Here is a 12327-nt window from a genome sequence, read left to right on the forward strand (position 1 = left end):
AACTGAGATTCCTGAATAGATTTTGAGCTTTTATTCCTCAAAAAGTACAGTTCAGAAGGCATATCAAAGCCTTTTTCACAATTTCTGAACCTTTCAAGCAGTTAAAAAATATTCTTTCCACAGTCTGTTTTTTCTAAAAAGTTACCAGATCTGTCTCCGCTGCCTTTCATCTTAAAAAGTAAGATTAGCTTGAATCACACAGCATGAACTAGGTTTATTTGACCATTAGTTCCTCTTAGCCTTATGCTACCTACTCTGTGAGGGGGTCTGTTATATTCCTTCCTAAAGCAGTTCTCAAACACTACCTGCACAGGATGAGCTGCCACAGCCTGTACCTAGAAACAATTTACAGCAGCAAACTAAATTTTAAATATTTCGCTTAAGTTTTTGAAGCCTTCCTTCAATGCAATGTGCCAGAAGGAGTGTTTCAGAACATGGTGCAACTTACCGTCACTGCAATTCTTCAGAATGTGCCATTCACATCCATCTTGGATGCATAAGATTTTGAGAAGAATATTGAAAAATGGATTTGTTGGTTAGGTGGAACTCTCTGACCAAGTCTGGCAGAGTCATAGGTGTATCTTAAGGATAAAACTTTTCTGGCCAAAACTGTATGAGAGACAAAGGCCTCCTTTAAGTCTTGAGTCTCCTCCCACTCTTCTTGGAAGGGTGATTAGAAGGCTGTCTCCATTGACAAATGCAGCAGAATATATGATGCCATTGGTTTAACAGTTAACCCTACCAGGCTGAAGTAATGAGGTTGATGTCCCCTGGCTCTCTTACAAGGAATAATATTTTGGTTAGAACTTTTCCAAATTCAGCACCCCGGCACAGGGTAAAAAAGGTCTGGCTTTGGCACTAGTGGGCACCTTAAACAGATTGAGCTGAAGCACAGGTTGCTCTGCTTCTCAGGCATCACAGTCTCCAACAGTATCAAGAGATTTTCAACTACAGAAGGAACAGAATCTTGCCCATGTCCCCAGGCCCAAGTCTGCCTCACAAAGGTTTTCCTGCTGTTGATCAGCATGTCAGGAAATAGTAAAGAGCAGAAAATATGCCTTCGACATCCTGGATCCCCCCACTACCCAGACCACAGCCCATTTTTGGGGAAGGGGGGTAAGGGGAAGAGCCTGTAAGCAGAAGCCGGATGAGGAAGCAGGACCCCAGGGAGCCCAGATGCAGTAGCAGCAGGTGCAATGGGAGAAGTGGTCCTCAGGGGGGAGTTTGCAAGCTGCAAATTAACTGCCTGTAGGATTTGTATAGGCCAGTCAGGCAGTCTTGGCTTTTATGAAACTGCTATAAAGAGGGCTATAGTGTCATCTACAACTCAGTGTCAAACCAGAGACATCAAGTGTGGGTCTCCACGGCTGTAATTTGAGGCCAGTTCTATTCAAGATTTTCACTGATGACTCTGAGGGCAAAAAACTGAGTTCACACTTAGTGACAGAATTAGGAATTAAGGTGATGAGGATACATTGGAAAAAATGTCTTAAATAAACAGGGTGAAACTCAATAAAGAAAATACAAAGATGGACCAATCAAAAGCACAAACACAAAATAGGGAATGAATGAGTCAGCTGCAGTGCTGGAGAAAAGGACAAGAGGGTTGATTTCAAGCTGAATATGAATAGTAACATTACTTACAGAGGCTCTGAAGCCTCCATACCCAGAAAATGTTAAGTGCAGGTTAGACATATTTCTTGAAGGCAAAGGAGGAGTTAAAGGGGCTCTGATGCAAGTGTCTGCAGTCTCCTTGCACTATTCTGGGGACAACAGAACTCTCAAGGCCACAGGTGTTTGAGAGAGGAAAACTGGTGCACCTCCATCTTAACAAGCCCATTGTTAAGAGCATTGTAGGAGTCATCTGAACATTTTCCTGGGATGTGGGATTCTCCCGGGGAGTGGATGCACTCGAATGCCCAACATTAACTGGAATTGTCCTGTTATGAGAGAGGTGACTTGAACCCAAGTGACCTTGGGGGCATAATTCTGGGTCCAAACATTTTTTTTTTTTTAATAATAAAGAAGCTAAGTTTTCCAGTAGGCAACAAGGTAAAACTGATATGCTGTTTAGTAAAACTTTCTCAAGTTGCTAGAGCAATCACAGAAAAATTTTCCAGTAGCTTGAAGCAGACAGCAAGAAGGTCTGTCAAGTTTCAAGGAACTGAGAAGATGAAAGGAACAGAGATAAACTAAGTGTATTCGTCCTTTATGCCCTCAGTGAGAAGCAGAAAGTCTATGCAGGTTGGATGGGAACCGCTGGCCAAAAAAATCCCTGAGTTTGGGTGCAGATACACTGACAGTGCAGGGTATTTACGGGCCATCTCTCTATGTGGAACTAAGGGAATCCAAACTAACATTCAATGATTTTAGAAATATAATAAACCTTTTATATCTGACAATCAAAACATGATTACAAAATCAGTCACATAAGGTCTTATGACACTTTCTAGTACCAAATGCACTCTGTTGGCCTGGCATCCATCATTTTCAAGGTATGTTGTTAGTGCAGTGTAATCTAGCTGTGGGAAGACTGATAGCCATACAGATATTTGGCATGCACAGTAAAAACTCTGGTCAGAAGCAGATGTTTGTTTCAAGAGGTGCTTTCTGGACTGGCATCTAAATACATAGGTCCAGACACAGTTTCCTTCTCCACAATTCTTTGTTATTTTTTCAATGCTTTTCTCATGACAAGTCTAACACATTCTAGATGCCAGAAATACAAAAGTACTATGCAACAGAAAAGTAGGATTTTTACACAATGCGCAGAGCTAAACATGCCTCAGACATGGGATCATGTCAAGTAACACTCCAACGTTTCAGCTGAGAAGCCTGATGAGTTATTAAATGGAATAATTTACTGGGTGTGTAAAGATATGTTGATACTCAGTTTCTCTGCAAGAGTAATTTAGACCCCCCCCAAATAAATTTTTTATTTTAAAATGGTCCATGCAACAGAAAACAATGCAGTTTTGTAAAAAGTTGGCTTGGTAAGCATATTCAGTTCTCTAACAAAAGATATTACCCATAGCACAAAAATTACCATGCAGTTTAACAGCCTTTAACAGACAGCCTCTGTTAAAGAAGATCAAGGATTTTTAGGAATGTTGCATGTTAAAACACAGGTATACTGCAGAACTGGGTGCAGTGAGTTTGCACAACATTAGTCCATTCAATTCATATTAAGCTGTCATCTAGGGCTATAGTCTTTTACTTCCACAAGATTCAACCATGCTAAGATTTATGTTTGCTTTTGTCTGCTTTTGATTAATTGAATAAATAAGTATTACATTGATTAGCATTCATCAAATCTGCCTGTAAAGTTCCAAGGTCTCCTTTCCCTTCATATTCCGCTCACTCTTTTCTAATTGAGAAGGAACAGGTGGGCTTTCTCCCCTTTCAATGACAAAACCGCAGCCAACACCTCTTCATGGGAATTTAACCAGCTCAAAGATGTAGGGCAGCAGCTTTTCATCCCAGAAGATCTTCCGTGGTCAGAACAATGAATTAGAACTCTGGCTGTAAAGAGCTACTCTTTGGATAATCATTTCTCAGAACCAGCACTGTTCCATTGGACAAATATATCTACATCTAGCATACAGATATAGATATAGGGTCTATATATATCTATATAGATATATAGAGACCTGTATTATCTATATCCATATAGAGATATAGCTATAGCTAGAGAAAGCAAGAGAGAGAGATCTATATAGATATATAACTATAGCTATATATAGCTCTCTCTCTCTCTCTCTATATATATATATACACATACACACACACATATAGCTCTCTCTAGCTATAGCTATACCTCTATATAGATATATTGTATAATCATCCATTCCTAATCCTGTGAAGTGGATTACTTTTAAGAACAACAATGTCTCTTCTAGATTTACAGCTGTTGTGGATGACATCCTTATATCCTGCTAATGACAGATCAGGTGTGCTTTAGAGTAGACAACTACTTTATAGAATTCCTAATTATCATCCTGATCAGGCTGCTACTAATTCAAAAGGGTATAGGATATAGTCCTACATCTTCCTCCTTCCTGGTCAAGACTTGTTCATTGCACTTATATCAGAAAAGGTACTATACAGAAACAAATGACATTTGAAACCAAGAAGTTTTACCAGTTTGTAGGATCTAATTTCAATGTGGGTATAATCCATTAAAAATCTGAATTACAAAAGCTATGAACTGAATTAGAACAAAGTGAGTCTTCTTTATATACTCTGTTAACAAACAATTGTTTGATTCATCCATATGAATCAAGACAATGAACCCATATGGAGTAAATGTTACAGTAGTGAAACATGGAAAACATTTAACTGTGTAAAGTAATAGCCATAAACGGACTTACCACAGAGCAAGTCTCTGCTCAATTTCTTTGAGAAAACTGGTATGAAATTTGTGCAAAGGTTCAAAGTTGGAAAATATGAGATTTTTCAGTGTTTCTGGCATACAGTCATCCTTACTCACTGCACTCTGAAACCACTAGAAACAGAGAACAATGTTATAAAAGAGAATGATCAGGGGCACAGATGGTTGTGTAGTGTGTATTTGTACTTCACCTACACAAAGTGACCCAACCTAGCTGCCTTGGGCAGTACTGAAGGTTGGCTTGGATTCAGAATAGTACTTATACTGATAAGACTTAATCACATATATACATTCTGTTTCCACCAGGAGAATTTCTGCTTTCCCAGGAGTAACCACAAGTATATAGAATAGTGGTTTTCAACCTTTTTAGACCAAGATGCCCCTCAACAGACTCAACACACCCAACCATAACTTTTGTGCATTGAGTAGCATCCTGTTTCAAAAACTAATTTATTACAGTGCTTACATCGTTGCAGATAGGCCAGGTAGTGTGGGCAGGGGAATGGCCAGGCAGGGATTGAGCCTGAGCCCAAGCCTGCGTTAATCTGCTTATCTCTTCATGCCTGGCTTTTCTCAGACCTCACAAAATGCTTCAAGGGGTGCTGCAGCACCCCAGGGTGCCCCAGCCCCCTGGCTGAGGAACACTGGTATAGATATTCCAGCTTTTTCACCCAGAGCAAAAATGGTGGTTCTGGGAAAAAATAACTTGACAGCAACAGGATACAAATCACTCCTGGGAGAGTTTCTCCCAGGAGAATGAGCATCTGCACACTTAATGAAATTTAACTCCTTGCAGGGACCAAGAAGAGTGGAGCTACTGGGAGCAGCTTCAGTTGTGAAACTGCAGCCCATGATTTCCTTTGACCAGAATCATTCTAGATGTGTCTGTTGGTGCACCCACTGCACAGACACCTCTGCATAGCATATAAATTAAGTAAACGGTTTAAGTGAACAATTGCATTTGTCTGTGCTTTGATTAAGGTAACAAGCCTCAAAGAGGTACAAACACTTAAGCAGAAGCTGAGCACATCAGAAGTGCCAACATCTGAACCACATTATTTCAGTACAAATTACTCAAGATGTTTCAATTGTTGTAATCCAGAGGTGTCAAAGATCTGGCCTATAGGCCAGAGCAAGCCAAGGGAGCCCTATCATCCCTTCCACAGTGCTGCCTGTGGGTCTTGGACTACTCATACTCTAGATGCATGGAGCTGATCTGGCAAATCTGATTGTGTACTGCATGTGGTACCTGTACCAGATCATCCCTGCATACTGGATCTGAAGCTAGCCCAAAGTGGACCCACACACCAACCCCATGCATCAGAGCCACCATGGAGCGCTTGTCTAGCCACAAGTAGTGCACACCCTGGGCTTGGCAAATAGCAGGTATTTGCATGACTTGAATGGCTGTTATCTGTGGGTGTCTTAAATGGCTTATGCTATATACACAATTTGATGACGTGACTCCCTCCTTCAGTGATCACTGTACACCAGCTAGTTTTGACTGACCTTTAGAGGCTGCTAGAGGCTGTTCCAAATAAAAGTAGAAAATAGCTTCATTTTAATTTATTATAATTTTATGTTGGTCCAGGCACAGAATAGAGGGGATCTACCATCCCACCCAACTCTGTTCTTCCAGCAAGAACAGCTAAGGCAAGAAAAAAAATGGTGCTCTTGCTACTATTACGTTTAAAACTTTTGTTACAGCAGCTTTCATTGGGTCATTAGAGGTTATCATTTCAGGCCACATCTTGCTTGCCCTACTCATGGAAAAAATGCATTTAAATTAATAAAAGAAACTAATAAATCAATAGGAATATATGTAGAAGTGGAACAGAATTTTCATTCTAATTCTAAAAGGTTACAGCATAACAGGCTATTTAGCAAATTTTATTTATCTGCTTACAGAAAAGAAAAGAATTTCTAATAGACGTTAGAACTTCTCCCAGATTTAACAAAGGCAATGAAATCTGTAGGAAAAAACAAAAGTATAAATCCCCAGAAGAGTCCATTACCAAACATTTCTGTGACCTTCCAATTAAAGCCATAGGGTTTGAGAGTAAAAGAAAGTAACTGAATTGTGTTTTAAGTTCCTACATTTGGAATAATGTCTTGGTATGCAGCATGGCAAATTTCTACCTTCTGCCTCTTCTGTAATTTTTGAAATTCCCTCTTCCCTGGGACTATATGCCTTGTGTACTAGACCAAATGTACACCGCTTATCTTGCTGGGATCCTTTGACCCTCGCTGACTTCCTTCCCCTGGGGAAGGGGGCTGGACTCGATGATCTTCAAGGTCCCTTCCAGCCCTAATGTGTATGAAATCTATGAAAAGAAAATCATTCCAGAAAAATGGGAGTGCCTTAGAACATGTGGGAGCAGACAGGGAAGAGCAAATACTATAGCTGACTACACAACCATGTGGTTCACAAGTAATGCTAAGGTAAACATACCGATGTGATGACTTCGAGGTCCTTAAGGTACGTTCGTTCAGTGGTGGCTACTTCTTTAGCAATAAAGTAAGCTTTGTCAGCTGGACACCTCTGAAAAATGAATAAAATAGAACATTTTGATGAGCTGTTATAGGGCTGTAACTTGCAGCTAAAAAAAAGGCTGAAGGCAACATTCAACAGGACACCAGGATCATTAGTGAGCCTTGCTTGTGATTATTCTGACTTATTTGCGCAGTCCTAAAAAAATTCCTGAAGAATATCCTTGCAAACACAAAAGAATAAGCTACTTTTTTAGGAATTCTAGAATGACTTTTTTTTCTTTACTACCACAGTTATTTCCAAGAACCAGTTATTTCTGCAGTGCTTCTTAGCATATTTCACATTTCCACAGCAGGCCATATTTTGAAGATCAGGCAGAAAGGCATGTAGCAATTTGAGCCCACTATGACATATTTTAACAAACAGAAAACATGTATTCATCACAAAGAACTGATGTCACTTATATATTAGTGCTCATATGTCAATACTTTCCTTGTCATAAGAATACTGCAGAATACTGTCTACAATTCCAAATTTAGGATTTTTTTCCCTAATGGGATGGGAAGACTGTAGGTTAAGAGTTGTAGGACAAGACAAAATGTAGAATTCAAACTTCAGAGAAATTCTTTCCAGAGTTTTTTAACAGGTAAAATTAGTAGCATCGTTAATGAAGAAATCTAGCTTAGAGCACCTCTGGGCCAACAGCTTATTTTCAAAGGTCACATGGCCGGTCAGAGCTTCTGGGCTTTGTTTTGCTCCCTTTTTTACGCTCCAGGGACTAAAAGGAAAGGAAATTTAGTAATAGGAGTACTGTGTGCAATTTTGCTCCTCCCACTACAGAAAGGATGTGGACAAATTGGAGCAAGTCCAACACAGGGCAAAAAAAATGGTTAGGGGGCTGGGGCATGTGATTTATGGGGCGAGGCTATGGGAATCTGTCTTATTCAGTCTGGAGAAGAGAAGACTGAGGAGGGATTTAATAGCAGCCTTCACATACCTCAAGGATGGTTACAAAGAGGATGGAGGTCAGACCAGGGGTGGGCAAAATGGTGGATTCAGCCAGCAGCCAGACTCCATTTCCCAGCAACCCCTGCCTGTGTCACTACGGCCAGTTTTCATGGTGACCCCAGTAGTGGCGGGGCTGAGACAGCACAGGGCCAGGGATTCCAAGGAGACCAGCCCCAGCTGTGCTAGCAGGGCACCTACGTGGGGTCCTGCTCCAGGAATTGGGCTGGGATATTATGGCAGAAACAGCATGCTCCAAAGCTGAGGTGGAACTGTGATCTGCTGCCTGCATGCCCCTGCCTGGGGCATGCAGGCAGCAGATCACAGTTTTGCCCCAGCTCCAGATCACACTGTCATCGCTGCAAGATCCTGGCCCTGGAGCAGCTCCCTGCCCTGCCATGTGTCCTCACAGCGCTGCTGCGCCTGGTCTCCATGAAAACCCTGGCCCCGTGCTGTCACAGCCCTGCTGCTGCAGAAGTTTCCATGGAAACCAGTCGCAGCAATGTGGGCAGGGGCTGCTGGGAAATGGAATCTGCTGCAGGCCTGATCTGACCCTGGGCTGGACTTTGCCCACCCCTGAGCTAGACTTCTCTCAGTGGTGGCAGATAACAGAAGCAAGAGTAATAGTCTCAAGTTGCAGGAAGGGAGGTTTAGGTTAGATATTAGGAAAAACTCTCTGACTAGGAGGGTAGTAAAACACTGGAACAGGTTACCCAGAGAGGTGGTGGAATCTCCATCCTTGGAGATTTTTAAGACCTGGGTAGACAAAGCCTTGCCTGGGATGATCTAGTTGGGGAAGTTCCTGTTTTGAGCAGGGAGTTGGATTCATTAGATGACCTCTTGGCGTCCCTTCCAACCTTATGTTTCTATGATTATATGAAAACATTTACAAATCTCTTAGTTCTTGCTTCTCTCCTAACAGCCTTTGCTATAGAAGATTTTCCATAGGCAGGGATACAGTTCACTGCTGTTGGACCCTCCCTACTCAGTACATGATCTTGGGGCAGCCACTGCTAGCTGGCATAAGCTAGCGCACTCAATAGGCTGCCCTAATCTGGGATAGGGTAAAGAAACAGGAAGCTGGTTGCTGGTTCCCAAATTCTCTTCCTTTCTCCCTTCTTCCTACATGCCTTTAGGTAAACATGTGGGTGAGAAACAATCTTCTCTTGAACACACCAGGTGATCAAGGGAGCAAATGTGCTCTTCCTAAGATTGTCACAGTTCATCAAAGAAGCAGGTAGTGGACACATCAGAGTTTATTTACCCTCCCTTGCAATGCAACAGGTGGCCAGCAAGGGAAACAGTGTAGGCTGAGCAAGAAATGGGAAGGCAGGTGTTTAGAACATGCCTGGCTCAGGCCGGGGCTGTTCCTGTAAGAGCAGGGAAAACCTAAGGGTGCCTGGGTTGGGGCAGAGACCCCTGTCCTTGCCCAATAGTCACAGGGCCAATTCAAACACACCCTCAGTTTAACAAATTCATAGGGTATGGCTCATGGAGAGCTTTTTTTAGTTCCTTAGCAAATGTGCCGTTAAGGAAGTCAGCATGGAGGGACGTAGCTTGGGCAGCCTGGCTCATGTTCACTAATGTCACTATGAGCCCCATTACTATGTCAGGTGAACTCTTGTTATAGTCAAGTTGAGCACTTTATGAAAAAAGACCATTACAAACTCTCTCTAAAACACACTTGGTTTATAATCTTGAACCTTATTAAAATAGACTTGCAGAGCCACAGCCAAAGGCCTTTGAAACCAAATGGTCTCTGACTTCCATGGATTTTTGATTAGGCTGCAATGAAGCACAAATTATTCTGTGACTCAATTCTCTCTCATTGAAAACAATGGGAGTTTTGCCAGTGGCTTCAAACAGAGCAAGAGGATGCTGTTGGACAACCTACAAGTTATGGTTGGATACACCAGACAATAAGATAAATGACTGCTCTCAGGCTTTTTGTGAGCACTTGTACATTTTCAATATTAGCTCTTTGCCCCTCTCATGAAAAAAATCCTTTGCTGTTCACTCAAATGAAGGGAGGGGGGCAGGGAGAGTTGCAGGGGTCTGGCTGCTAGCCTCAAGCCATCCTTCCAGCAATCTAAACAATGTCCAGAGGAGCAGGGTGTATTCAACCATAAATACCTTTCTCCTGACCTCTTCCTCATCATCAGTCCTTATGCCTGATGGGTCATTCAGCAGTGGGCTGATCAGTGGAGAGGACTGCTTGGCATCAGGGCTCAGGTTTGGAGATAATGATGTATTTGCCAGTGGCGGTCCTCCTTGGGAATTGATGGAAAGCTCTGAAAGGTGAGGGCTGCCAGTCAGAGAGCCTGCTAAAGAAACAATACAATAAAAGTCACAGTTAGGACAGGATCTCTCTGGGCAGTTTAAAGAAAGAGTTAGAATCTTACAAAGCACAGGGTGGAAAATTAGGTAGACCAAGAGGCCAAATCCTTGCCTGGTATAAATGGACCTAACTTCACTGTACTCAATGGAGCTACTTCTGTTTGTATCAACTGGAGAATCTGGTCCAGTGTTCTCTTAGTTAATAAAACTAGGAGAACTAAGTGAATTATAGCTCCTGTGAAACCAGTGTGATCAGAGTGCATGTACTTCAGCAGTATACATTTCAGATTAACCATCACATTTATGATGTGTTCTTTGCCACAGTAATTCACTTATGACAAAGGATGCATAGATTAGATAAGTTTTCTTGGTTTTACTATTAGTTTAAAATAGAATAGACAAAATAAGTGAGCTGCTGTATGACTGCTGCTCTCCCTCCTATATCAGGATACCCAACTAAGCAAATCACCTACAGTACTTCACTGGGAGCTACAGAAGACTAATTAGAACAAATGCATGTAAAGGGAGTCTAGGCAAACAACAAAAACAAAACAAAATCCAAAAAACCAATCCCCCCCTCAGGATTTTCTTTGAAGTTATTGTACTATATAACATCAGTCACATCTAACACAGAGTGGGAAAACTACTACTTCCCCACCTCTACACACAACAGGAGTACATACATTACACGTTGCAGGGTCATTCCATGCTCCTCTGATTTTTTGGGATGGAAACACTAGCATTATGTTTACACATAAAAGCATTATTTTTAATGCACAAACAAGACAATTTTAGATTACCACAGTTATATAAAGCCTTTTGTATAGTAAATATATATATAGTTAATCACACATTTGTGGGTTATGATATATTACATTAAATAATGTTGGAATTAGCGTTTTGTCTATTGGAAGGCAGCCAGGGTGCTGACTGTGCAAATGAAACAGCCTGCCAAAAATCTTTTGTGTCATCCCAATTAAACTAAAGAAATGTCATTGAATGTTAAACCTGATACAGCTAAGGATCTTTGAAATGACAGAATGTTTAAAACCCATATTGTTTTGTTTTGGCTTCACACTTTAAAACCTTCAACAGAGAACCTAACAAGCTATCAATTACAAAGGTTAATCACTGGTAAAAGTTGAAATAAATGTTTGCCTACTTATGTATTTAAGGTCAGACTTTTCATTGTAAACACATTTATGTATTTTCTAGGGTATATTACTTAACTGTCTATTCTTGTTACTACAACATAACTGAGACATTCTGGTGAATAAAGGCAGTGATGCATAAATACCAATGGGAAGAGTGCAATATATTTCTCTTCTGGGAGGCCTCTTTGCTAAAATATTTTCCCCCCATCCTAGCAGATTTTGTATTTCTCACTGCTTTAAGAATAAAATCAATTAAGAAGTTATTGGTTTGTGTAACCATGGCATTTATGAACTCCATTGTATAGTAAAGCCAAACTAGTATTTTTCCTAAATAAGGATTTATATTTTTATCATTATAGCTGGCAACAAATAACCCATAGTTCCACACTAAGTCATTGCTCTGTGAAATCTCAGAGAAAAGCCACAGCTTGTTATACAAATGTCAATTTTATTGACACTAGCACACAACTGTATACAATGCTTTCAAAAGAAATGGAATTCATCATATAGAAATAGTGAAACAGATTAATAGTGAATTTGTAGGTCGAAAGTACTACACTACACTTTATAAAGACATAAGAAAAGTGATATCACCTCACATGTGAAAACAGAGAAATTCTGGCACTGCGTCACATGACAGGAAATAGGTCATTTGCACCTGTATGAGAATTTCTCAGGTGTTGTGTTCTAGAAATTGAACACCACCTATATCTGAGATATAGCTAAGGCCCTACTCTGATGTCCAGGAAATCTACATGAAACTTAACTTTACCAGTGCTTCCAACTATAAAATATCAGATGAAACAATCAACTAAAAATGCTCCTCAATTTATATTTGGGGTCATAAACTTATCAGAAGTATTATCACTGATGATCTGTCAAATGGTGCACAACGTTTTGCAGGTTCTCCTATCAGTAACAGAAAAAAACCCTGCTTTTCAGGCACTGTT

The 12327-nt window shown here is 40.8% G+C and overlaps 1 protein-coding gene across 6 annotated transcripts in view; it reads right to left on the reverse strand.

Moving 5' to 3' along the window:
• Positions 1-12327, reverse strand: part of FARP1 (FERM, ARH/RhoGEF and pleckstrin domain protein 1) — a 330803-nt gene that overhangs the window by 41472 nt on the left and 277004 nt on the right. For 3 of the 6 annotated variants that reach the window (XM_019529722.1, XM_019529720.1, XM_019529718.1), the window contains exons 14-16: positions 10020-10210; positions 6843-6932; positions 4371-4504 (exon numbers count right to left, since the gene is read on the reverse strand). In XM_019529722.1, coding sequence (XP_019385267.1) covers positions 4371-4504; positions 6843-6932; positions 10020-10210 — 415 coding nt within the window. The remainder of the gene's footprint in view (positions 1-4370; positions 4505-6842; positions 6933-10019; positions 10211-12327) is intronic. The other 3 variants (XM_019529723.1, XM_019529719.1, XM_019529721.1) reach the window with 2 other exon arrangements.

Source organism: Crocodylus porosus, unplaced genomic scaffold (genome assembly GCF_001723895.1).
Source record: "Crocodylus porosus isolate Cpor-Errol unplaced genomic scaffold, CroPor_comp1, whole genome shotgun sequence".
In the NCBI taxonomy this organism is placed as follows: domain Eukaryota; kingdom Metazoa; phylum Chordata; order Crocodylia; family Crocodylidae; genus Crocodylus; species Crocodylus porosus.